The 27392-nt window shown below is 37.4% G+C and overlaps 1 protein-coding gene across 1 annotated transcript in view; it reads left to right on the top strand.

The window, feature by feature from the left end:
• LOC132404682 (RELT-like protein 1) overlaps nucleotides 1–24576 on the top strand; it is a 68405-nt gene extending 43829 nt beyond the window's left edge. The window contains exons 5-8 of the mRNA XM_059989025.1: nucleotides 6357–6578; nucleotides 12093–12246; nucleotides 12744–12784; nucleotides 15860–24576. Coding sequence (XP_059845008.1) covers nucleotides 6357–6578; nucleotides 12093–12246; nucleotides 12744–12770 — 403 coding nt within the window. The 3' untranslated portion in view covers nucleotides 12771–12784; nucleotides 15860–24576. The remainder of the gene's footprint in view (nucleotides 1–6356; nucleotides 6579–12092; nucleotides 12247–12743; nucleotides 12785–15859) is intronic.
• The last annotated feature ends 2816 nt before the right edge of the window (nucleotides 24577–27392 follow it).

Below are 27392 nucleotides of genomic sequence, written 5' to 3'. Positions count from 1 at the left end.
GCAGCATTGCTTTGTAACCAAGAGGCCTCTGAAAAGTACTGGGCTAAAATCTATTACCTTCTGGTTGGCAATTCTTTAGAAAATTGTCAGCAACATCCTTTTTAGTATTGGACTTGTCTCTGACTTTCATGCTCCCACATTGGAAAAACTGAAGTCAGATCCTAAATCCTAGACTAGAGCATGAATATACTGAACCAAGGAAGTTGTGATGCACTTTTATTCAGGGTGATTAGCTTTACCCTAGGGATTGCTTGCATAAGAAATACAGTCCCATTAATTTCATTTATATTGGAAAAAAGGATTTAGAAGAAGCAGGCCTGGACAAGCTTGAGTTCTGATGAAGCGTCAACTCTACTTTTCCATAGGTGCTACCTGGCCTGCTGAGTTTTTCCAGCATTTTGTGTGTGAAGCCTGGACAATTGTATTTTTATTTTATCTTTATTTTAAATTTTCTGGTTGTTTAATATTTATGTAAATCTTTCTTTTAGTAATTTAGATCGATTTGAACTTGAGGATTTTGTTTGTACTATCAAGGTATTAGGGGCAGTCAGTAAGAATCTGTCATTTGCGGCTTAGATTGAGCTTAATTGAAACTCTTGATTCCAAACTGCTAAATAGCAAACATCAGTAGATTCATTCATCATTTGTGAGAGGAAATAACCTTCCAAAGTTTTGGGTCAAAATCTTGCATCTGCATCTGTTCTGACACAGGATTTTGACCTAAAAAATGACAATTTTGTTCCTCCCACTGATGCTATGTGGCCTGCTGAGTCCCACCAGCAGATTGTTGCTCCAGATTCCAGCATCTGCAGCCATCAGACCAAGCCAGACTGAGGATAACGCAGACAAAGTAAATCGTGTATTATAAGTGTTTCTTTTGCACTCTTTGCTTTTGCTCTTTGTCCAGTTTTCTTTCATACACACTAAAATTTAAACCTGTCTCTAATAGGTTTGGACAATACAGTACTTAGAAGTTTTTGAGGATTGTACTTCATACTCCAACATTTTATCTTGTTTTAGAATTTCTTTTACTGTATTCATGCTTTTAGCTGTCTTAAATGTTATTGATTCAAAGTGATAAATTATACAGTCTGGAGCAGCTTAAATTGCAGGAGAAGAAGAATGTATATGCTGGAAATCTGAAATAAAACTGTACAACTGGTAGAGCTGCTGCTGTTGATCTCAATCCTGTCTGTGTGGAGTTTTCACTTTTGGCCTGTGACCATATAGGTTTCAGTGGGGTATTCTTGTATCTTGCAAGTCCCAAGGAGGTACTGGCTGGTATATTAATGGCCACTGTAGGTTACTGCCTGCGTATATGTGAGTGGTAGAATCTGGGGATTGTTGATAAGAATGCTAGAAGAATTTAGAAATAAATCAAAAGGGATTAAAATAAAATTAGGATAACTGGATAATTGATTGTTGGTGCTGGCTCTGTCCTTTCTATGATTTAATAACTCAAATCTAAATACCAGCACATTTAAGTAACACTGTTTCATTTGGCTGTATTCATGGATTTTCATGCAGGGTTGAATGACAATTAAACTGGGTAGCATCCATGAAGTAAGAAATATCACTGATCTTTGAAACAGTATCAAAATCAGGTTTGATATCACTGGCATATGTTGTGAATTCTGTTGTTTTGTGGCAGTAGTACATTGCAATACATAATTTAAAAAAGACCTAAATAATTAAATAGTGCAAAAAGAGAACAAAGAAAAGAAAGTATAGTAGTTTACATTAGTTCATTATCCATTCAGAAATCTGATGGCAGAAGGGAAGAAGCTATTCCGGAAATGTTGAATCTGTGTCTTCAGGCACTTGTACCTTCTTCCCTTGATGGTAGCAATGAGAAGAGGGCATGTCCTGGGTGATGGGAACCCTTAACCATGGATGCTGCCTTTTTGAGGCATTGCCTTTTGGAGGTGTCCTTGATGCTGGGAAGGCTTGTGCCCATGATGGAGATGGCTGAGTTTACAACTTCATGCAGCTTTTTCCTGTGTGCAGTGATTCCTCCATACTAGGTGTTGATGCAATCAGTTAGAATGCTTTTCACAGTGCATCTGTAGAAATTTGCAAGTTTTTGGTGATATACCAAGTCTCCTCAAGCTCGTGATGAAATATAGCTATGGTCGTGCTTTCTTTATAATTACATCAGGGTAGATCTTTGCCATTGGGCCCGGGATAGATCTTCAGAGATGTTGATACCCCTTGTAGCAATGATCAGCGAGGCACAGAGGGATCTGTATTTACCGAGAATACCGTTATTGTATAAATTAACAAGTATATGAATTCATACACTAAATACCTTGTGTGCACACCCGCTAAGTATCCTGGACTCTCATGAATAGTCAAAGAATAGCAAAGGTATTACATGGGCAAAGGAGTCTATCCTGGCCAGGCATTCCTCATAGTCCCAATTTACTCGCCAGGTGATCCTTGCAGGGTCACTCTGCTTGTATCTGCGATAGTTATTTTTTGAAATTACTGCTGCTAGCACACACGAAGCATCCACTTTTATATCCATTCCTTATCAAGTCAAATATTGCATTCCAGTGTCATTGGCCAGAGGTTATGTGTTTACCCTTTAACACCTTGTTATTGGCTTTGCTCCAAGGTAGCATCCATTTATTGCCCTCTTTCCATCAAGTGACTGTCAATAATTTATGACTGTTTGTTCTCAGTCAGCAACCAGTTCGAATCACTCCATGTAGGCACCAACTTGCATGTTATATCCAACCAAAGAACATCTCACAAATAACTTATTTGGAAATTATCTCTGCTCCCGCAGATTACCTGGAGCATCATTGTGTCTTCTTTAAAACATTGATCAAGCCAAGCACTTCAAGCTCACAAAATGGAGAGCAAAATGGCCCCCCTCCATCCTTAAACACGCAGCAGGAACAAAGACAATTTGCCTGCCTGCCTGCTTCCTCTGTCGTCAGTTCATTCGAATTCACTGATTTGTAGACTGTTCTTTCAGGCTAACAAGTGCAAGGTTGTTGAGACTCCACTCAACCACTTGATCTATCTCACTCCTGTACGTTTCCTCATCACCGTCTGAAATTCTGCCAACAATAGTTGTGTCATTGGCAAATTTAGCGATGCTATATGAGCAGGGCCTAGCTGCACAGTCGTGGGCGGAGAGATGGTGCAGCACTGAGCTAAGCACACATCCTTGAAGTACATCAAGGAGACAATATCTTTTCCAATCTGCACTGACTGTGGTCTCCTGTTGAAGAAGTCAAGGACAAGAATCCACTTGCAGAGGGAGGTATAGAGGCCCAGGTTTGGAGCTGGTTGATTTGAACTGAGGGTGTGACTGTGTTGAATTCTGAGATGTAATCAACAAATAGGAGCCTGACATAGGTGTTTCTATTGTCCAGGTGAGTGGAGTGTTAATGAGATTGCATCTGCTGTAGATCTGTTGTGGTGACATCTGAAACTATAGAATTTGGATTCAATAAAAAGAAAATTTTCCCATAAGTTCAGCCAGTCCTTCGGTCAAAACAAACGACATCTTTCTTGAAAATGTTATAAAACATAATTGTATCTATTCCTTGTAATGTTGGGATACAAACTTTCCATTGGTTGCACTACCGCTATGTGGAAAAGCTGAAACAGATGCACTGCATCAAAATTCCTTTGTATGCTTCTATAATTGGAAAAGTTGACTGAATGCAAACGACATGTTGATAAATACACGTATTAGTTATTAACACGCAAGAGAAGATCTGCAAATGCTGGAAATCCAAGCAATACACACAAAATGCTGGAGGAACTCAGCAGGCCAGGCAGCATCTATGGAAAAAAAGTACAGACAGAAACATCAATTGAACTCTTGTCAATAGACGCTGCCTGGCCTGCTGAGTTCCTCCAGCATTTTGTGTGTGTTACTTAGTTATTAACATAACGGGCCTCGGCATAGTAAGACAGATAATCTGGCATGTTTTGTGGTGCTGGACTAATAGATTTTCTGGACTATTAGATATTAATCCGTATTTATATCCAGTATATTTTTCATTTGTCATTTTAGATGTGATGCTGTATTATAATAAACTTCTTGGTGAGTTTGGTAAATTTAAAGAGAGTATGGGGAAATGGGACTCTTGTCAGTTTAAGGAAAGCTTGTGAATGGACCCCAGTAAATCAGAAGTGAGTGCAGGAGCCTGATTGCAGTGAATTGGAAGGAAACTTAGCAAATGTTGTCCAGTGATCCTGATGCCAAACCATTGGGACCTTCTCTCAATTCCTCCATCTCTGCCACATCTGATCCTTCTCTCAATTCCTCCATCTCTGCCACATCTGACCCTTCTCTCAATTCCTCCATCTCTGCCACATCTGCTCTCAGGATGAGGCTTGCCATTCTACAATGAAAGAGATGCCCTCCTTTTTCAAAGAAAGGAACTTCCCTTCCTCCACATCAATGCTACCTTCAACCGCATTTCTTCCATTTCATGCACTCCCATCTTCCTGCCACCCTACCAGGGATAGGATAGCTCTTGTGCTCACCTACCACCCCGCCAGCCTCCGTATCCAAGTCTGTTGGGGTCATTTACTGTGTTCGATGCTCCCGGCATGGTCTCCTGTGCATTTGTGAGACCTGATGTAGATTGGGAGACCGCTTTGCCAAGCATCTAAGCTACATCTGCCAGAACGTGGGATCTCTCAATGGGCACCCATTTTAATTCCACTTCTCATTCCTATTCCAATATGTCCATTCATGGCCTCCTGCACTGCTGTGATGAGGCCACACTTAGGCTGGAGGAACAAAACCTTATATTCCATTTGGGTAGCCTCCAACCTGATGGCATGAACATTGATTTCTCAAACTTTTGGGAATGATCCTCACCCCCCCCTTCACTACTTCCCATCCCTTTTCCCACTCTCACCTTATCTCCTTGCCAACCCATCACGTCCTTCTCGTGCTCCACTCCCCCTTTCTTTCTTCCATGGCCTTCTGTCGCTTTCATTAATCAATCAATTTCCCAGCTCTTTACTTCATCGTTCTCCCTCCAGATTTCACCTATCACCTGGTGTTTCTCTCACCCCTCCCCTCACCTTTTAAATCTATTCCTCAGCTTTTTTTCTCCAGTCCTGCCGAAGAGCTTTGCCCCAAAATGTCGACTGTACTTTTTTCCGTAGATGCTGCCTGACATCTTTGCCAGCATGAGTTCCTCCAGCATTTTGTGTGTGTTGTTTGGATTTCCAGCACTCAGATTTTCTCTTGTTTGTCATTGGGACGTTTGATGGATGGATAGCAGATTACTGTATTTCTTTCACTGACAATAACTTTTTTTAGGAAAATGCTGAACTATATGGGATGCACAGTAGTACAGCTAGGAGTGCTTCAACATCATAGCTCCCGTGATCTGGGTGCAATCCAGACTTCTGTAGCTGTCCATGGAGAATTTGCTCTTTCTCCTTGTGAATGTGTAGTCCTTTCCCTGGGTGTTTTGGTTTCTGCGCACATCACAAAAGTGTGTGGAAGTTGCCCTAATGTATAGCTGAGTAGTAGAATCTTGTGGGAGTGGTGGACTAATTGCTGGGAATGTACTAGATAAATTGAGTAATGGTGAATTTAGTGTTTAAAAAAAAAAGGGTGCTTGATGGTTAGGACAGACTTGTTAGGCCAAAGGGTCTAATTCTGTACAGTATATCTTTACCACTGAGGTCAATTATAACACATTCAGTAGGAGATTTTAACTGCCTTTATGTCATCCCAATAATTCAACCATTCCTTCACTTTATAATGGAAATGCCTACTGTATCACATCAAGAACCAATGCTGTTGTTGATCTGAGAGCAGTTCAGTGCCACCAATTGCACCAGAATAGTGTTCCAAATAAATGGGTCTTTGCAAAGCACTAGTTCACCAGTTTCTGCTTTTGCCTTGCAGTTCCAGGATTGTCACTAGTGGGTGTTGTGCATATAGAGGCTGAACATTTCTTCCTGACCATCTGGGTTTCTTCCAAGTGTTCCAGAAATTTGCTGGTAGATTAATTGGTTACTGTAATTAATTACTTCCCTGCATAAGAACTTGTACTAAGGTTGCTGGTACACCTGACAGCATCTAATGGCACATATATGTGGTTGGAATGTACACATCTTGGAGTTTGTGTACACTGGAATAACAGGTAGCTGTCACAAAGGTTTAATGTGCTTTTTATCTATGCAATGTAGATTGTAGCTTACACTTAACTGCATAAAAAACTGGCAAATGGCAATTACGATGGAAAACAGCCTGTAAAATTGTTACACTCCATAGATGCTTGTTTAGCAATGTTATTATTAGAAACAATTTTACTGCACCTTAAAATTCGGTTTCTTTTCTCTCTGGTTTTTCTCTCTGTTAGTCCTTCAAGTCCCGATGGTCCTCCTAGTCCAGTTACTCCTGAAAGTCCTGTATCACCAACTGGAAGCACTGCAGAGAACAATTTTCAGGGACATCATCTGCATACAGTTAGTGGAGCAGCGGGGAGAAGCTCTTGTTCAGGCTGTACCCGTCGGAAGTCAAAGAGTACTAGAGAATTCAGGAAGAGTCGTCCTGGAGAGGTGACAGTATTATCCGTGGGAAGGTGATGAAAAATCAAGTTTCTGAATTTGTTTATGTTTTCACTTCATTTCCTGTATACTACAAGTATAACAAATATGGAAAAAGCTCGCTATTGTATTTGCTGAAGTGAGGTGATGAATCTCTCAAATAGTGACCAGTTTTTATCAAATTAGACACTTGATAAGTAGGAGTAGATGTTAAGTAATTTAAAGGGACAATAAAAATGCACAATTAAAATGATTATCTATATACGTAGAGGTATATAACATCTTCTGAGTAAAAGATGATTCTTGTGTTATGTTGGTGAAAAATTAAAAAAACTAGATGTGATGCATTTGGTGAAACCAGACTAAAATGCTGACTTGATTGTTTCTATTGCTTTTGGGCATATGAGGCAGAACCACACTGAATTTGCAATTATGTCTAGTACCATTTACTGGCAGATAGAGATACATTAAAATGCTAATAAACATATTTTTCCACAATGAAAAATATGTGCCTTGGGATTCAGTCCAGGCTTCAATGTTTGTGTTGTTGTTGTAGGTGGGTCTAGAAGTAATGCAGTGATGAGAGCCTGGTGTGGCGGGAAGGAAAAGGGGAAACATTATTGAGAAAGGTGTGACTGAGATTGGAAATCCATATTGACCTTTGGGAAGCAGTTGCAGATAATGGTGGAAATCTGTGCCTCCACCAGGGACCTTGGACATTATTGAGTCAGGATCCAGACTTTAGTGGTTGGAGGCTTAGGAGTGACCTCAGATCTGTGAGAGATATTAAGGAAATCTAATCTATGGGTTGGAATTTTGGAATGTTTGAAAATTAACAGGGAAAGATGGGGATCAAGACATTGGAGGGTCCTTGCTGGGAGGAAGGTCTGGGGGTTATGGGCTATGCTTCAGATATAAAATCAGTGGGACCTCAGTGCTGGTGTGGCAGTGTGGAATGTTTTCAAAAAATCCAAAGGGATCTAGTCCTGTGGCACTAAAAATGATGTCCCAAAAGAAAAGAAGGATATTCAGAGAAAGTTCACTTCTGATGTGAAATTTGCATCAGTTGCACATGGTTGATCTCCACTAAATAGTCTTTGGTCAAATTTAGGAGTGAAGCAAATAACAAGGAAGTTGCTGTTACACACTTTTATAAGTGTTACGCAAATGAATTTCTTGATCATCGACTTGCATCATAGGCAAAGCCCTCCCTACCATTGAGCACATTTTCAAGGAGCGCTTTTGCAGGAAAACCCCATCCATTACCAAAGACCTGCACCATCCAGGTCATGCTCTCTTCTCACTGCTGCCATTAGTAAGGACGTACAGGAGCTTCATGTCCCACACCATTAGGTTCAAGATCAGTTATTACATCTCAGCCATGAGGCTCTTGAACCAGAGGGAATAACTTGACTCACCCCAACATTGAACTGATTCCAGAATTTATTGACTCACTCTTAAGGACTCTACAATTGTTTTTTTTTGATATTTATTTATTATTCTGGGTGTAACGTTGATCTAATACTTTAATCTGATTAATCAAATCTAATCGCTCTAAATGGTACTTTCTATTAAGATTCATTGTATATGAAATTATTTGACCCCTCAAATATGCTTTCATAGCATCCCAAACAATCTGGGATGAAATTTCAGATGATGTATTGGTGTTTAAGAAAAAAGTTATCTGATCCTTAATAAATTTTACAAAATCATCATCCGATAACAAAGTCGAGTTTATTCTTCTGAGGGAGACCGAAGATTTAAAGACAAAGTGACTGGAGCATGATCGGAAATCAGTATACTCTGATAATCACAAGAGTGAACAAATGAAATAAGTTGATTATCGATTAAAAAATAATCAATTCTAGTAAAGATATGGTGAACATGTGAAAAGAAAGAATAGTCTCTCTCAGTAGGATGAAGAAAACGCCATATATCGGAGATACCATAGTTAGAAAGAAAAGAATGAATAGTTAAAGCAGATTTAGTAGGTAATCTAGGAACAGAGGACGATCGATCCAAAGCTGGATCTAACCTGCAATTAAAGTCACCACCCAGTATAAGAGAATATAAATTCAGATCTAGTAATGAAGGAAAAAAGCGTTCAAAAAAGTTAACATCATCGGAATTAGGAGCATACAAGTTAGCTCGTACCACCTTAGTGTTATATGATTTGCCAGAAACAATAATAAAATGGCCATTTGTATCAGATATCTTACTATGGAGTTCAAAAGGAACATTTGAATTAATAAGAATGGAACCCCCCCCCCCCCAGCTTTGGCCAGGAAGGATGAATGAAAATGCTGACCCACCCACCTTGACATAAGACGGAAATCGTCGTAACTACGAATATGAGTTTCTTGGAGGAAGGCAATGTCAGCTTTAAGTTGGTTAATATGGGAGAAGACCTTCCTTCTTTTAACAGGTTGATTCAATCCCTTTACATTCCAGCTCACAAATTTCAATGGACTAACCATTATCAATTGTTAAAACATAAAAGGTAGTAGGCATATATAAGGTCAGACATTGAAATAATAGTTTGGGAGGAAAAATATAAACATAAATCAGTAAGATCAGAACACAGACAAGTCTTGGAACAAGGAAAAACAATAAAAATGTCAGATAGTGTTGGTACTGGAGAACCCCCCCCCCCCACCCTCGCAACCCAAAACTAGATGGTTACCTAAAAAAGCAGCTTGCTGTACAAGAAAAACACCCCAAAAACCAGCTTCCAGTTCCGTGCATTGAAATAAGCTCTGTTTAAATAATATGGCAAAAACTAGCTACAAATCAGAATTGCAAACAGAAACAGTATCATCAGAGAAGATATACGACTTAATACGAAATGATAATTGAAAAATAATCTACCCCGTGAGAAACTATGAAAAAGTGGAAAAAAATGGTAAATTTAAGGGAAAAAAAGAACAAAGGGGGAAAAGAGGGAAATTTTACATATAAAGAAAGTACATAGCAGCTGTTTGAAAAAAACAAGTCAGATACAATAAATTGGCAGGGTGACCTTCAGTAAAAACTCTAAGCCTCCTGAATAAACTGAGACCAATTATGGTTCTCAGTAGATAACATTATTCAAAAGTAAACAAGGTTACACAGATTAAATCTGAGTCCACAGGAAAGCTACTTTAATTGACCAATTAAAATCACACCAAGTCTGAAAAGAAACCAACTAAAACCATTCGTGGTTCTCAGTAATTAAGGATATTCAAAAGATATTTAAGGATACTCAAATAAGTTCTAAGTCAGCAAAAAGGCTTTAATTTAGAAAGTACTTATCGGTCATTTTGGAAAGTCAAACCAGGTCCGATGAAGTCGAAATGGCTGGGACTCCTTAAATAAACTTCTCAGCCTGCTTGACCGACTTAAACCATTTATAGTCCCCAGTAGTAAGAGTAATTCGAAGATTGGTAGGATTACGGAGGGAAGGTTTGAATCCATGATTAAAGAGCTCTTTCATAACGCCTTTGAACTTGGCATGCATCTTCAAAACCTGGGGGGCATAGTCTTCAACAATACAAATGGTATTGCCTCGGTAAGTCAAGGTACCTCTTCGGCGTGCCTCCATGCAGAAGATTTTTCACCTGATATTGATGAAAACACAGGATAGTTGGGCGTGCTGTACAACCCAAAACAGCTCGAGGAATAAATATTCTATGGGCTCTTTCTAACTCAGGTGGAGTCGAAAGAATTTCTTTCCCGAAGATCTCACATAGGAAAGAAGAGAAAAATTGAACGGGTGAGCCCGTTTTAGTGACCTCTGGCAAACCGAGAATTCGTATGTTATTACATCTGCTCCAGTTTTCGAGATCTGCCATTTTGGAAGTAAGTTTGCTGTTTTGCTCCGTTAAATTGGAGCACAGAGTTTCCAGCTGCTGAATGCGGCGCTTTAAATCTTCGAAAGTTAGGTTGATGCGAGATAATTGTTCAGCTTAGTCATCCACTCTGGCATTAATCTGATCCAATTTTGACTCCAGCTGACCGATAGAGGCCCTAAATTCAGTCTTGATATCGATTATAATGTCCTGTTGATTCTGTTCCAGAATAGAGAGAATCTCAGCTGACAGGGATGTAGAAGCATCTTTTTTCCCCAGATTTAGGAATCTTTGTAGTCATCGTGAAATAGACATATTCGCAGGCAGATAAGAAAGACAAATGAATTAACAAACGGAAATAGAAAAAGGGGGGTACATAGTGCAAAGGTAAGAAATGTAATGGAGCAAAAGTTTGAAGCGACTATACAATCGCCATCTTACAGGAAGTCCCATTTATTATTATTATTTTCTCTTTTTTTGTATTTGCAGTTTGTTGTCTTTTGCACATTGGTTGTTTTTCTTTGTCGTATCTAGATTTTCATTGATTCTATTGTTGCTTTGTATCTACTGTGAGTGCCTGCAAGAATCTCAGTGAGGTATATGGTGACATTTATGTATCTTGATAATAAATTTGCTTCAAACTTACTGCAAAATAATGATGCAGAAAAAACATTGCCTGCAAATTCTGTTGTGTCCTGAACAACCATATATGTAGCAGTGCTTTCAGTTGTTTCAACTCAGGGTTTGGAATTTTTTGAGCTTGAGTAGCCTAAGACATCTTTCAAAAAGAAATATTTCTTGGTAAGTAGAATCAAGGGTATGGTTACCTGACATCATCAATAATTTAGGATGATACTAAGTAAATGGCCAGAGGGAGCTTGGAAAGAGAAAGGCAATGCAGGGATATGCAGAATTTAGGACTAGCAAGCTTTTTTAAAAAATTGAATGTCAGAGAAGTTTACTATGGAGAGGTACGATGTTGTGAACATCCACAGTGCTGTGGCAATTGAATGCAAGGCAGGTACATCAAAGTAAAAACATGGTCATTTAATATTCTGTCATCAAGGGATAGATGTTTTGCTTTGTTGCCACCTTGCAACTAAATTGAAGCATGTTAGTAGGAAGATGTGAGGGTGAAAAGGGGTCAGCCAAAAGACATGCACTATGTGAGAGCCATTAACTTGAAGGAAGATGTTTGAATTCCAGTGGTCAATACTTTAGGAGCTGAAGAAGAGCAGAATGAAGTAGAATGCAGTGGTCTGACTTAGGACTGTTATTAACCTGGAATTGGGAATGTGAAGTATAATTTACTAGAATTGTAATGTGGTGAGAGATTTGTTATAAGAGGAGGGAGATGACGTGGTTCTTCTTGAAAGGAAAAAAAATGAGTTGTACTTGATAGTGATGCTTGAAACATGAAGGGTAATTCGGGGCAAATGGTTGCTGGTTACAAGCCAGATAACAGAAGTAAGATGGTTGACAGATTTTAATCTGAGGGAATACTTATTTTTAATTTGCTTATTGATTAAGATTGACGAACTAAACCAAATGCTACTACACCTTGTGGTTCAATACTCTGATTCTGTTTTTTAAGTTACATGACTTAGAGATATTGTACGTTATTCAGTGGAAGGAGAATAAGCTCTAAAGCAAATAGTAGCACAGTGTTTGTGTATAATTCATTCCTGTTTTTAAATGTAATCTTGTACAATTGTTTCCTAGATTTCGAGTTACACATGTTGATCCAAAAACACGCTCCAGCAAACAAAAAGGGTTGCTTCTTTCGCCTTCAGAAGATGCTAACACTGAGGACAACATTACCCATGTAGGTGTCCAAGATGTTCCAAATTCACCAGGGAAACTAGATAAAAAAGAGGTACGTAAAATATTGAAGAGAAATTAACAAAATAGTAGAATATGATGCACGTCTGTCAATTTTTTTTCATATTGTGCAGTCCAATAACCAGTGAGTTTGGAATCTTAGTGGAAGTATGGTATTTGTAGTAATGTGTAACTTTGCTTATGGAGATCCTAAAACTGCAAGTATTTTATGAAACAGTTTTTGCCAATAATTTTAAGTTTGAGGAACTTGAAGGGAAAATTAATCTAGAGGTGGCAAATCCTTTTAAGCTCTGTATAACTGCATTATCATACTTGGCTCAACAAAATGATTAATCGTCTGCAGCTGTATTTTATATTTATGCAAAATGAAAACAAAATTTGGATCTTGCTTGTGTTGTAGTCTGGCTCGTTCTGTATGCAACCTCCTCCCACTTTCTGTTGGTTAGTTGTAGTGGGAAGAGTCTGTAATTACAAAGACCTCCTTATCATGCAATTTCTCTCAATTTCTTGGTGATTTTTTTTTGTTTTCAGGAAGCGGAAGCTGAAGCTATGCCGTAGATGGTGTTAATCAGGTAAGACCTTTGTAACCCTCTTGGTAGGGTCAGAATGTCACACAGCAAAGAAAAAGGCATTTTTGGCCTGCTGAGTACACACTGTCCATCGAGAATATGCTTGCATTAATCCTACCTTTTCCATTTCCTCATGTTCCAATCACCTCCTTCCTGATTCTACCAGTAACCTACACATAGTCTAGACACATAGAGGTCAGAGCAGAATAGCTAGGCTGGTTCAAGCTGACAGGAAGGCAACAGTAACTCAAATAACCACATATTGTAACAGTGTGCAGAAGGCACATCACGCTGAACCTTGAAGTGGATGGGCTACAGCAGAAGACCACAGTGGGTTCCACTCCTGTACCTAATAAATGGCTACGGAGTATTTCTTTGGGATGTAAGGGAAAACCAGGCTATTACACAAAGTCCACAGAAAATGGGAGGATGTGCAAACTCCGTACAGTCAGCATCAAACCTTGGTCATGGGAGCAGATCTGTTAGGGTGATATGGTGGCACAGCTTGAAATTTAACTGATATTGTAATATAGGATACTTCTGTTATCTCTGTTGGTAATTCATGTTCTATGTACAACAGTGTAAACATTGCTTTGTATCAAATAAATGTCTCCATTAAGCTTTTTCCAGAGATTTTTGCAGGCTGTTGTCTGTTATTCCATGAGTCTGCTTTTCTCTGTTTAATGAGTGGCAAAGAGCAGCAGGCAATATAACCATATGATTTTATGAGGTGCCCTTGATAGCTGATTTTATTTTGCATTCATTGCCTGTTCCATAACACAAGTGAATTTCATTCCAGCATTCAGCTTTCAATGTCCAACTGAAGTTGGACCTTGACAAGTACGCACAATGCTTCCTTTCTGTGTGATTAAATTGAAGATTTTCTTTTCACATTCCGTCATGTATTCTGCAGTTCTTTTTCAGTGGATAGGTTAATTTGTTCTATTGAGATAAATCCAGGTATGAATTACTAAGCCATTTAATTCTGTAGGCATCAAGTCAGCGTATTTAAAGTCAGCAAGCTTTTGTTTCCTGGATTTTCTCCTACCCATGTGCCCTCACCACTACATTCACACAGGTATATACAAAATTTAGCAGGCCATATATCCATTTGTTATCCTTTGTGTGCACTTAAATTGACTGAATCTTCATTTAAATCAATAGGTTTGACAGTTAAATTAATACCATCTTCCCCAGAACAGACAACTTATCGCAAGGTTGGAAAGAAAGTAAATTGTCATTTAGCAGCAGCCAAATGTTAAACAGTTAGCTCATTTTTGTCTCTGTCTGATAACTGGTATATAACGAATAATATCTGATTGAAATCGACCAAAGGGATATATAACTATTTCTATTATTTTAGTACAAATAAGTGAAATTTTCAAATCCTTCCTAAAATTAAGTCAATTTCCTTCCTTGATGGAATAGACAAATGAGAAATATGATATATGCAGTTCATTTCGCAAAATATTCAGGAAAGTGGTGATTATACTTAAGCTGTCACATTTAATTTTTATGTTTTCCTTGCATGGCTTTCATCAGTGTAGTAATATGCCATTGAATGGAAGTGAGAACATAAACTCTTATGCTAATGGGTTATTCTGAAGTAACTAATTTACTGGTTTCTGCTTCAGTTCTCTATACCATCTCTGTCACATGTCCAAAAGAGAGTTGAGCAAGATATTAAAATTTTGAAAGTAAGACTTTGAGCTGTTAATAAAGTCCACTGTGGAAATTTGGAATCAGAACAAATATTCCAATTAAAACAAAATGAAATATATATATAGAATTCAAATGTTGCAGCCTCATCATCAGCACCAGAGCAACAATTTTATGTCCACTTAGTTGTATGTTGCCTGGCAGTAGCCACGTTTTGAAATAAGTCATCTGGTTATATGAGTAGGTTATATCAAGACCTCATTTATTTAGGGAGATCTGTACCAGCATTTCACATTTCCCTTTGAATCCTTTAACTACAAAGTCCATTTCTTTTGTTATTGCCTTGTTGTTCCTAGTGAGTTATACTCTTTCCCCTGGTTATTCATTTGTCCTTAATAATTGTAGAAAACAACTTTGGATTTATCCTAATACTGTCAGTTGTGATACTTTATGAGCTGCTTTTCACTTCCTATATTTTTTTTAAGTGTTTACCTTTTTTAGATTGTTGACTGGCTTCCCCAACTTTCATCCTTTATATCTGCCATTTTTTTCTCCCCCTTTTTGCAACCATTTGTACCATGGCATCCAGGGTTTTCTGTTGTCATTACTCTTGGCTTTCACCTTTACAAGAACATTGGCTCTGAACCATTACTACTTCTCCTTTGAATGCTTCCTACTGTGCAGATGTAAACTTATCTGCTGTGGTCTCAATGATCCAGGAACCCAAAGCACCACCCTCCTTCAGTCAATTATTTGACTGACCTCACTTAGTCTTATGTTCCTAAACTCACTAGGTTGCACACACTGGAAACAGTCCATTGATTACAGCCTTTGAGGTCTTGCTCTTAAAAAGTAGCTCCTTGTTGCAGGACTTCATCCCTTCTGCTTATGTTGCTGGCTGTTCACCCTTCATCTTCAGATTGTTCTGCAGCTGAAGACGTCCTTGACCCTCGCATTGAGGGAGTAGCAAACCATTCTGGATTTTGATTAGCAGCCACAGATGTGCACATCTGCCCCCCACAATTGTTAAAATCCCCTAACACTATCACTCTTCCAATTTTATTTCTCCTTTTCTGCATTTCAAAACTCTGCTGCTGTTTTCCTACAAGTAATGCATTGTACCTGTTTGAGAGGAGAGAGACTATAGGGGACCTTTGCACTCCCCAGTTGTCAGTCACCTTCAGGATAGCTGCAGTAACCTTCAATGCTCTCACTTGGATTCTTGACCCTCCTTGTAAAAATTGAGATCTGGGATTGTAAAATATGATTTTAATTTGTAATATCTTTAACTGATACAGAAATTAAACAGTTTAAATGAAATAAAAAAAACATTTAGTTCTGAATAGAATTCTGCTCAGTTGCCACTGATGAATTAAGATGAACTTTTACTTCTCCATTTTTTAATTTGTATCTCTGCAGTCAAAATCACTTCAGCCAAGGGCAGACGAGAGAAGTGTTGCACATTTCTGAATGAAAACCAAAGTATGAAACTGACTTTTGCATCAAACTGTGTACCTGTGGTAGTTTAGAATGTTCCCAATGTTTTTACGATGTGTTGTGTGATTATCTACATGACAAATCTACGATGACCAAAACATGTAATTTAATTTTGTTCTTTGTATTACATGTCCTATGTATAGATTGTCAATATAATTGCTAGAAACCTTTAGTGATAATTTTGAAATCCTTTATGTTATGCTTCATATAATCTCCTTTCCTAAAACCTGCTAAACCTGTTTATTTTTTTAAATGTCTCACAAGTTTAAAAACCAAAAGTAACCAAAAAATCTGTGCAGATAGAAGTTTTTAAAATGTTTTTTTATTCAAGTAAACCAATATGTCTGTACATCTGATGAATGACATGGATTACCATCTTGGGAAGTGAGGAGTTTTATAATGGAAGGTTCGTTATTAATATTTTCTTGGCATTCAGAACGTCCTTCTCTACCCCCCGCCCCTGTATTTAAACCATTTCTGAACATGTAAAATTAGCAACATTAAATCAAACTTAATTATGTGTTGTAATAGAATACATCCATAAATGAATGACCAATTCTAGGAAATTTTTAATCTTGAAGTTTAATATAATAGGAATGTGGAAATGGTGCCCACCATCAACCCTTTCTTTTTCTTTTGCAATGCATAGTATAATTTGCAGAGCGATAAGAAGTATCTTCAATCGTTTTAAATTGAGGGGAACAGTTACTTAAAATTTGTGGCTTATCCAATGAAAAACTGTGCCTTGAAGAAAATTCTCTATTTCCATGGTTTGAGAATAGGATAGATAAAAATACTTTTTATATTATAGTTAAGAAATAGCATTTCTATTTGCAGTATAAGTAGGTCCAGTATAAAGTTTGTGTATCCCACAGAGCTTTGGTTTGCTCTTTAAGTTAGATAATTTTACCTTGAGGTACTGCAGTTGACTGTTGTGCAACAGAAAGGAAAAAAAAGTCAACGAGATTATTATTTGTTATTTGCTTCAAAATTTTCTGCATTTACAGCCATTTGACTTAAGTTCTGAATGAGAACATTGGAATTGTCTCTGTTGCCCTCTGTGTTCCAGAAACATGAACCGTGTTCGTACATCTTGAAAAAGTACTTAATTAAGCTACTGAAGAGCATAACAATCTCATGAACTTTCAAGAAGGATTTCAGCAAATTCCAGTAATTTCGGTGGCATGGTAGTGGGAAGGGAATTTAAATGAAATGTAAAGTCTTCCAGTACATGTGATATACTTAAAAAAGATGTGAATCTATAGGTATTTATGCATTACTGCTCGAATATGTTAATACTTAGTATTTTGGCTTGTTCATTTGAAAATAAGTACAGATGCTTGATTTATATTTTTAATATTTCTATGCAGAGATTTCTTTCATATCTTTTCAAATAATGTTATAAAACAATAAGTGGGTCTGCAGAACTCTAAAGGTATACCTTTTAGAATCCAATAATTAGATGAAGTTAAGGGAAGATGTGTATTCTTGTGCTGAAATGTTAAACGTAATTGTTTCATAAGTACCCTTGTGTGAAGATGACTACAAAATGAAATGTGTGTAGTAAATAGGCAACAAAATGGATGAGAAATCAATGTGAATAGATGAAAACATTGTTTTCTTAGCTTAAAGTAAAATTGGCCTGTTAATTTATGTATAGCTAACCACTGCAAAATGCTAATAGAGCCTAATATTTGTAAATGCAGTGCCTACTTTGCAAAAAAAAAGTTCTCAAAAAAAATCTTGGATATTAAAAAAATACTGTAATTATTTGCAGTTCTATGCAATTGGGGTGCCATGGAAGTGTAGTGGTTAGTGCGATGCTCAAGGTGTCGGAATTCAATTCTAACATCCTCTGTAAGAAAGTTTGTATGTCTTTCCTGTGATGTAGGTTTACTCCTGATGCTCCAGTTTCCTTCCACAGTACAAAGATGTACCACTTAGTAGGATACACTGGACAAGAAATTTTTTCTTTTTCAATATTTTTATTAGTTTCTAAGTAGAAGAATACAGAGTACAAGGAAGTGTATTTAAAATGTCAAAAAAGACTTTAAAAAACTATCAATTACATTATATCTGTTCATAATAACAATCTCATTACCCCGTATTCATATGTTAATCAATATTGAACTATACTAACTTATTACAAAAAAAAAAATCTAATCCCTACCAAGACGTAAGCTCTTCATTAAGGAGAAAATAAGGTAAAATACCTTCTCATATAATAAAATTTAATAATAGCCAACATATGAGTTTAACCAACAAAGGTTTTGAAAATAATTCAGAACAGGTCCCCACAATGGTTGAAAGTCTTGACGAGATTCAGAAATTGAACAACGAATCTTCTCTAAATCTAAACATGACAACGTTGCATTACCATTGAGCATGAGTAGGAGGAAAAACATCTTTCCATTTAACCAGCGTAAAGCGAGATTTTGTGAGTAATACCTCTCCATAAAATACCACAGATATCATTAGATTCTGGAAAAGCAATGGCAAGAGGTTCTAAAGCTAGATCAAAGAGCAAAGGGCTCAACAGACAGCCTTGTCTAGTTCCGCGATGAAGTTTAAATGGTTTGGAGTTTTGAAAATTAGTAACAACCCAGGCAGAAGGAGATAGATAAAGTAATTTAATCCATTGAATAAAATCTGGTCCAAAATTAAATTTTTCTAAGGTTTTAAATAAATAATTCCATTCAACCCGATCGAAGGCATTCTCAGCACCTAAGGATATCACACATTCTGATATCTCCTGGGAGGGAGAGTAAATAACATTTAATACACGGCGTATATTAAAATGGAAATGTCAGTTTTTAATAAATCCAGTCTGATCATCAGAAGTAATAGAAGGTAGAATATTTTCAATCCTACGAGCCAGAACTTTAGAGAGAATTTTAGTATCACCATTGAGTAATGAAATTGGCCTATATGAAGAGCATTCAGTTGGGTCCTTGTTCTTCTTTAGGATAAGCGAAATAGAGGCTTCATAGAAAGATTGAGACAAGCTGCCCAATTTGGAAGAATCCAGAAAGACTTAAGTGTAACTGCAGTATAATTAATGAAGAAAAAGCCTTATAAAATTCTCCAGAAAATCCATCGGACCCGGGGCCTTCCCTGAGTGTAATGAACGTATAGCCTCAGCAATTTCCTCATGAGAAATGGGTTGATCTATCTGTTTACAATTATCTGCAGAATGTGCAGGGATATTTAATTGATCTAGAAAATTATTCATTACAATATTATCTTTAGGGGAATCAGAACTATAAAGATTAGAATTCTCTAAATGTGTCATTTATTTCAGAGTGCTCAGTTGTCCTATCAACATTAGTTTTGTAAATTTCTTTAATTTGTTGTTTACCTGCGGAAGTTTTTAATTGGTTGGCCAATACTTTGCCTGATTTATCTCCGTGAATGTAAAATTGAGTTTTATATTTAAGAAGTTGAGTTTCAATTGGATATGTTAACAAAAGATTATATTTAGTTTTAATTTCAACAAATCTTTTATTTAAAACAGGATCTGGAGCTATAGCATATTTTTGATCTAATTGTTTCAATTGATTGGCTAATTCAATTCTTTCTTTCTTAGCTTTATTCTTAACACTTGCAGTATAAGAAATAATTTGTCCTCTAATATAGGCCTTGAAAGTATCCCATAGAATAAGATTAGAAGTCTCTTCCTTTTTATTCTCTTCAAAAAACAAAATAATATGCCTCTCTAGAAATTTTAAAAATTCCATATCAGATAACAAGAGCATGATCTGAAACAGCAATCTCTTTATATTCATAGGAACGAACTGATGAAATTATTTGACTATCAATAAAACAAATAATCAATCCTGGAATACGTATGATGAACATGGGGGAAAATGAGTACCCTCTATCTAAAGGATCTAAGAAATGCCAAATATCAACAATACCACATTTCAATAAAAAAAGATTGAATAAACAAAGCTGATTTATTAAGAGCCACTGGTTTAGAAGATGTTCGGTCTAAAATTGGGTCTAGCTAGCAGTTAAAAGCTCCTCCCATCCTAAAAGAATAAAGACTCAGATCTGCTAAAAGCAGAAAAAAATGCTCAAAGAATCCTGGATCATCTACATTTGGGGCATACATATTGGCAAATACTATTAATTTATTATCTACTTTTCTTGAAACTATAATGAAATGTCCATTAGTATCAGACACAATGTTGGACAGTGTATTATCTATAAGAATCAAAACTCCTCTAGATTTGGCCTGAAAAGACGAATGAAAACGAAGTCCATTCCAATGGCTAAAATTGTAGATGATCACATTTGTGTATGTGAGTTTCTTGTAAAAAAAAAGGGACCTTAATATAAGCAAAAATCTTATTACGTTTAACAGGGTGATTTAACCCTTTCATGTTAAATCTGAGTAAGTTAATAGTTTGGTCCATTTTTAGTATTATTTAAAGGGTTAAAATGTAAGTTAAAACCCATCCATAAACCTTGAGAAATGGTAACCAAGCAACAAGTTGGCTGAAAAAATTTGAAAACTGCTTCTGAGAGGGAAAAAAACACCCCCAACCACCTCCCAAAGAAGGAAAACAGACCAATAGAAAGCTGGCATCTACAACTACAAGCAACCACCAAAAAAATCTGGTCATTGCTCCAGTTAATTTCAAGGTTGTTTATATTCCAACCTAGTCTAAACAATATCCAGACTAGAAATCCAATTCTCGTATATCAAAAATACAGTATTAAAAAATACAAAAGGAAATTAGTTACAAAGGTTTACCAAAAGTAAAAGATACCATTATTCATAGAGAAAGACATTAAGCATTTAATCTTATATCTTCATGACAAAACAGGCTAAGCAGTTAGCTTTCAAATTTTAAAAAATCTTCATGCTTCAGCATTCAAACAAAACCATTCGAAGGGTCCATCTTTAATGAGATTCTCAGTCAAACTGGGTAGTCAAGGGACATGTTAAACCCTTGTTAAAAAATTTGAACAATGCTTGTTTAAACTTAACACATTCCTGCATAACCTCAAGCGAATAGTCTTTGAGAATCTAATTTTCCACCCTATAATGAATCATGCCCCTTTGACAGGATTTGTGAATTAAAAGTTTCTCATTTACTCTTGTGTCTTCATGTCAGAACAAACTAAACAGCTAGCCTTCGAATTTTAAAAACCTTTGTGCTTCAGCAGTTGAACGAAACCATTCAAAAGAACAGTTTCTAAGTGTGATTCTGAGACAACCTGGATAGCGAAGGGAGGTTTAAACCCTTGTTAAAAAAATTCGGACAAATTTCTTTGAACTTAGCACGTTCCTGTATAACCTCAGGCGAGTAATCTTCAACAGTTCCAATCTTGCCGCCACAATAATCATGCCTCTTCGATGAGATTCACATATTAACAGTTCCTTTGTTATAAATTCATGAAAACAAATTATTACTGATCTTGGACTATGTCTGTTAGGAAGTCTAAACATGGGAGACGTGTGAGCTCGATCAATCATAGGCAAAGATGCCAAGATTTCCAGAAATAATTCTTGCAGAAAGTTTGCAAAGAATTCCATAGGATGATTACCTTTGATTAATTCTTCGAGACCCAGAACCTGTAGGTTATTCCTTCTACTTCTATTTTCTATGTTGATAATCTGTCTTAACTTTTTGTTGGACTGAAATTGCTTTTCACAAAGCTTTCGCAGTTCATCCACTTCCGTTTCCAGAGACGACAACATTGCTTCATTAGTTTTTATACCTTTATCATGTTCATTAAGAGTTTGCTGAATAGAATCCAATTTACCATCTATTTGTTTAAATTCAGAGCTGAATTGTTGAAACTTCGCAGAGGTTTCTCGTGTATGACTTTGCAGCAAATACATAATAGAATCCAAAGAAACAGGGGGATCATCTTTTTTAGTACCTCTGCCACACCTTGATGTAGCCATAATGAAAACATACTTAAAAAGGAAGTTTCAAGACAGATTGGAAATAGTAAGATAATTAGAATTGGAGCAACAGGAGATTGCTGCTACTCCATCAGCCACCACCAGGAAATCTCCCAAATTTTTTCAAAAGTGTTGCTTCCTCTGAAATTTTTTTTTGTGTTTATGAAAAGCTGCTTGAGGATGACCACAAATATAATTTTGGAATACTTGTATCATGTAGGAATTTGGAGAAACAACCAATTAACTTTTTTCGAATACAACGTGTTTAATTGCATGATGGTGCTGATGTTTTGCAATAGTTCAACTAAGTTAAAAATATTTTGTTAATGATTTTCATTTGTACTCAGTTTCTGAAGTTTCTTGCTTAAGTGTCCAACAATAACTCACCAGCATTGATGGAATCCAGTTGCCTTGGTATCTTTTCTCCATGACCGCAATATCCTGGTGGAACCTTTCACCATGCTCATCACTAACAAACGCCAAGATTTGCAGGGAAGAAGTCTAAATGGGAATGCAGAAAATGAATCTTTAGTGACATGTTGCATTTCATGGTTTTATATGTTTGAAGTATGCTTTCAACCAGTTGCATGTAGTTTGGTGCTCCATAGATGCCGAGAAAAATTTCAACAACTTCTTTGAATGCCTTCCATGTGATTTTCTTTGGTCCCACTAGAAATTCTTCAAATTTTCTGTCATTGATGACCTGTTTGATTTGTGGACCAACAAAAATGCTTTCCTTAATCTTGGCATCAGTTACTCTGGGAAGCTTCGTGTCAAATATCAAAATCCTTCATAGAAATTTTTGTGCCTGGTGATAGCAAATTCCATCTTTACAGTCCTGAACCCAATAGTTATTACTAAAACCTGTCCTGCCATGCAGCAGCCATGCCGCCTAAGTATGCCCAAGCATGCCTGGACAAGCTAGGAAACTTTACAGCTTACATTGTAGGCAACATTTTAATTGACTTGAATTATGAATTGAAAAAATAAACATAAGTTTAATTTAAAAAATGGTGATTTTCATGATCATTAGCCCTAAATTCATATGACACACCTAAAGGTATTCAGGAAGCAAAATCTTTGTTGTCCAGTGTAATTGGTCATTGCATATTGTACCATGATAAGACCAGGGTTAAATCTGGGTGGACTGGTGTAACCTGTTCCATGCTGTATATCTAAATAAAATTAAAAAAAATAAATCAACATTTAAATCAAAACACAGGTACAAGACCCAATCTTGTTACATTTTAGTGTGTTTGACACTTGCACACTAAAATCACCACGCTTTCCCTTTAAGTAGAAACTAAAATTCCAAAAGCTGATTTGTTGACCAACAGTCACTGCTTGAAGGTATGCACATATCTGCATATGAAATTAAAGCATCAAACATGATTCCATTGTTCTTCATATAAAATAGCCTGCTGGTTGTTTCTGTGCAGAATTACATATAGAAAAATTTTAACTGGTCATGTGGCTTGAGGGGGAGAAAAATGATGGGTAAGGTGCAAGAAATGTCAACGATTAAAATCTTACCATCTTTTAAGGAATAGAATTTTCTCTTTTGCTTTTTAAGGATGTTTATCTTACTAGATCCAATGTATGTGGTATACTTAGATTTTCAGAAAGCCTTTTAAGGCCCACATAAGTTAATTTCATAATTAAGCAAAATTTTGGAAAACATATCTATGCAAAGCTGGTCTCTACCAGCACAACAACCAACACAATAATTGTTTACTGAACATTATCTAGACGCTAAAATACAGTACAGTAGTACCAAAGTATGTTTATGTAATGTTTACATTATATTTATGTGCAATAAAATTCATTTAACATATAGCTCACATCTACTAGCTTTGTTCATAAACAGATGGTAAAATGGCAGCTTTTATTGGTTTGCCCCATTATATTTTACAACACTTGGTTTTCTGACAGCTTCTCATGCTTTGCGGAAATTTTATTCAAAGTTTTAAAATCATGCAATTTTTAGTTATTGAAATGGTATCTTGGAAAATTAAACCATTAAGTTTTCAAGTGTGTGATTGTTGTTCATGGGTTCAGAATTTTTTTGCACAAGAGTAATTGAACTGACTGGAAGAACCTTTTGAGTTGATGGTTAGTTTACTAGTGTATGATAACTTTTCAGCTGGTAATAAAAGTTCAAGACATATTCTTAAATGAAAATGTATGGTGTCATGCAACTATTAAAGTTATATACTTTTTGAAATAGCTGTGGCAACATGTTCATGTAACATGAATCATTTAACAATAAGCTACTTTGCCTTGTATACCTTTCAGATCTAATGTCAATGATATGGACTGGGTAGTTCTATTGTGCAATATTTTGTATTTGATGTTGTTCCTGTGCAGATTTATATGTTCTGATTTATAACTATCTTTAGCATAGTTTCTGACATTGCAAGTACCACTTTAAGCATTCTACAATACCTTTTGAATAATACTGCAAGTGACAAACTTCGTGGGGTCTCACGGAGGGTGGGTGCAGAGGTGACCCCACAAAGTCACCTTAGAGGTTGGTTTGTAAGGAATATTGTAAATCTGTATTTAAAATTACAATTTAATACTGAAATGTCTATAGTTTATTGCAATATATGATAAATACCTTGTAGTCTAAATGAATATTGGCCTTATGGTTTTCCATATAAATTTACTAATCATTTAGTACAAAATGCATAAAATTTGAACTATTTTGAATAAAATCTTGAAAACTAACCTGCTTTCAATAGAACGTACTGTATTGGAAATGGCTAATCGAACAAACTGACCGTGTTACTTTCCTACAATAGAGTCAGAGAAGGATTAAGAATTATAGGAAAGATGTCAACAAAATAGAGAGAGTACAGAGAAGATTTACTAGAATGTTACCTGGGTTTCAGCACCTAAGTTACAGGGAAAAATCGAACAAGTTAGGTCTTTATTCTTTGGAGCATAGAAGGTTGAGGGGGGACTTGATAGAGGTATTTAAAATTATAAGGGGGATAGATAGAGTTGAGGAGGATAGGCTTTTTCTTTTGAGAGTAGGGGAGATTCAAACAAGAGGACATGAGTTGAGAGTTGGGCAAAAATTTAAGGGTAGCACGAGGGGGAATTTTTTTACTCAAAGAGTGGTTGCTGTGTGGAACGAGCTTCCAATAGAAGTGGTAGAGGCAGGTTCGGTATTGTCATTTAAAGTAAAATTGAATAGGTATATGGACAGGAAAGGAATGGAGGGTTATGGGCTGAGTGCAGGTCAGTGGGACTAGGTGCGAATAACCGTTCGGCACAGACTAGAAAGGCCGAGGTGGCCTGTTTCCGTGCTGTAATTGTTATATTGTTACATGGTTAAGGACCTACACATTTGGGATAAGACAAATCAGCACAAATTTATGAAAGGGGAATAATGCTTTTAGAGGATGGTTATTTTACTAGATCAAACGTATGTAGTATATTTGGATTTTCAGAAAGCCTTTAAAGACCCACATAAGTTAATTTCAAAGCAATTCAGAATTGGCATAGATTGAAAATAGATTGACAGACTAATTCTGGCAACATGGCAGTGTGCTTGGATGCAATAGCTTCTTCAGGATCAAACAAAGACATTGTTGTCTTTTTTAAGCATACTTTTTTACGATTGCAAGATCTTTCTGGACATAAAGAAATTGAAGTACTGCAGCTCTACCCATTCGGTGAGTTGGAGAAACTGAAGGAGCTGAACTTACTGTGAGCTGTGCGGCAGAAAAGCAGGAGTGCGTGAAAAAGGTGTGTAGTCTTAACAGAGTGAATATCTTAGTTGCTTTTCTTGTGATTGCATGACCCCATCGGTCATTGGTGGCTTGGAATGCTGCAAGTCCAAGTCATTAGTTTATTGGTGAATGAATGGGGAGCTCTGTGGCCTTGGTTGTAGGAAGGGTTAGGCCTCAAGCTGCAGTGTCGCTTATTTTCAACCGTTCTGTGGAGGCATTGGGAAGTGGGGCACTCCACTGGAGTGCTGGAGGCAGAGTGGTATGGCATCTACATTGGAGTCGGTGCTGCTCCCCAGTGTTCGCTCGGCAGAAGACAAGATCATAAGGCTATAATACTGAAGCAGAATTGCGCCATTCAGCCCATCAAGTCTGCATCGTCATTCCATTATGGCTGATGTCGGATCCCACTCCGTCTCATACACCTGCCTTCTAGCCATATCTTTTGATGTCCTGACCAATTAGGAAATCATTAACTTCCACCTTAAATATGAATGAATGATCTTTATTGTCATTATACATAACAATGAAACTGTTTGGCTTCCTCTCAGGCAATTAAATAAAGTGGTAGATAAAAACAAGACAATAATAGGAAAACAGTATTAAATAGATACGTAGCAGAAAATAAGTTGCAGCAGCTCCAGAATCACAGTAATGCACAAAGTGCTGTTACTGTAAGTATTTGAGTCCTTGTGTGTGCTCACAGTTTCAGTCATTGTTCTGTGGGAGTGGTGTGATGGAGGCCACAGCTCTGGGGTAGAAGCTGTTCCTAAGTCTATTTGTTCTGGCTTTAAGTGTCCTGAACCTTTTGCTGGGCAGCAGTGGGTCAAACAGGGAGTGGCCGGGGTGTGTGGTGTATCTGGTTACTCTGATTGCTTTCCTCCTGAGTCTGCTGGAATAGACGGTATCCAATTCTGGGAACCCCATCTTGACAATTCGCTGGGCTGCCTTCATCACGTGATGCAGGTATTGTTGCTCAGTGGCTGTGCAGCTGGCATACCACACTGTGGCGCTGTTGGTCAGGATAGTTTCAATTGTGCTTCTGTAGAAGTTAAGCAACAGCTTTTGTGGGAGTTTGACCTGTTTCACCTTTCTGAAGAAGAAGAGTCTTTGTTCTGCCTTTTTTACAAGCAGCGAGGTGTTGGTGGTCCATGTCAGCGAGGTATTGGTGGTCCATGTCAGCGAGGTATTGGTGGTCCATGTCAGCGAGGTGTTGGTGGTCCATGTCAGCGAGGTGTTGGTGGTCCATGTCAGCGAGGTGTTGGTGGTCCATGTCAGCGAGGTGTCGGTGGTCCATGTCAGCGAGGTGTCGGTGATCCATGTCAGCGTGGTGTCGGTGGTCCATGTCAGCGAGGTGTCGGTGGTCCATGTCAGCGAGGTGTCGGTGGTCCACGTCAGCGAGGTGTCGGTGGTCCACGTCAGCGAGGTGTCGGTGATCCATGTCAGCGAGGTGTCGGTGGTCCATGTCAGCGAGGTGTTGGTGGTCCATGTCAGCGAGGTGTTGGTGGTCCACGTCAGCTGTTTTGACAACGTAACTCCAAGAAACTTTAATTTTTACACACTTTCCACTACCTCTCCATGTATATGGAGGGGGGGGGGGTGTACTGTGTCCTTTGATCTCCTGAAGTTAATGATCATCTCTTTTTTTTAGAAGGACCAGGTCGTTGTCCTTACACCACTTCGTCAGATGATCCACTTCGAGCCCTGTAGGGTGTTTCATCCTCGTCCGATATCAGGCCAACCACTGTGGTATCATCTGCAAATTTAATTATGGAGCTGGAGGTGTAGATTGGTTGGC

This window comes from Hypanus sabinus, chromosome 14, assembly GCF_030144855.1.
Source record: "Hypanus sabinus isolate sHypSab1 chromosome 14, sHypSab1.hap1, whole genome shotgun sequence".
NCBI lineage: Eukaryota > Metazoa > Chordata > Chondrichthyes > Myliobatiformes > Dasyatidae > Hypanus > Hypanus sabinus.
This window is presented reverse-complemented; position numbering and strand designations above follow the sequence as displayed.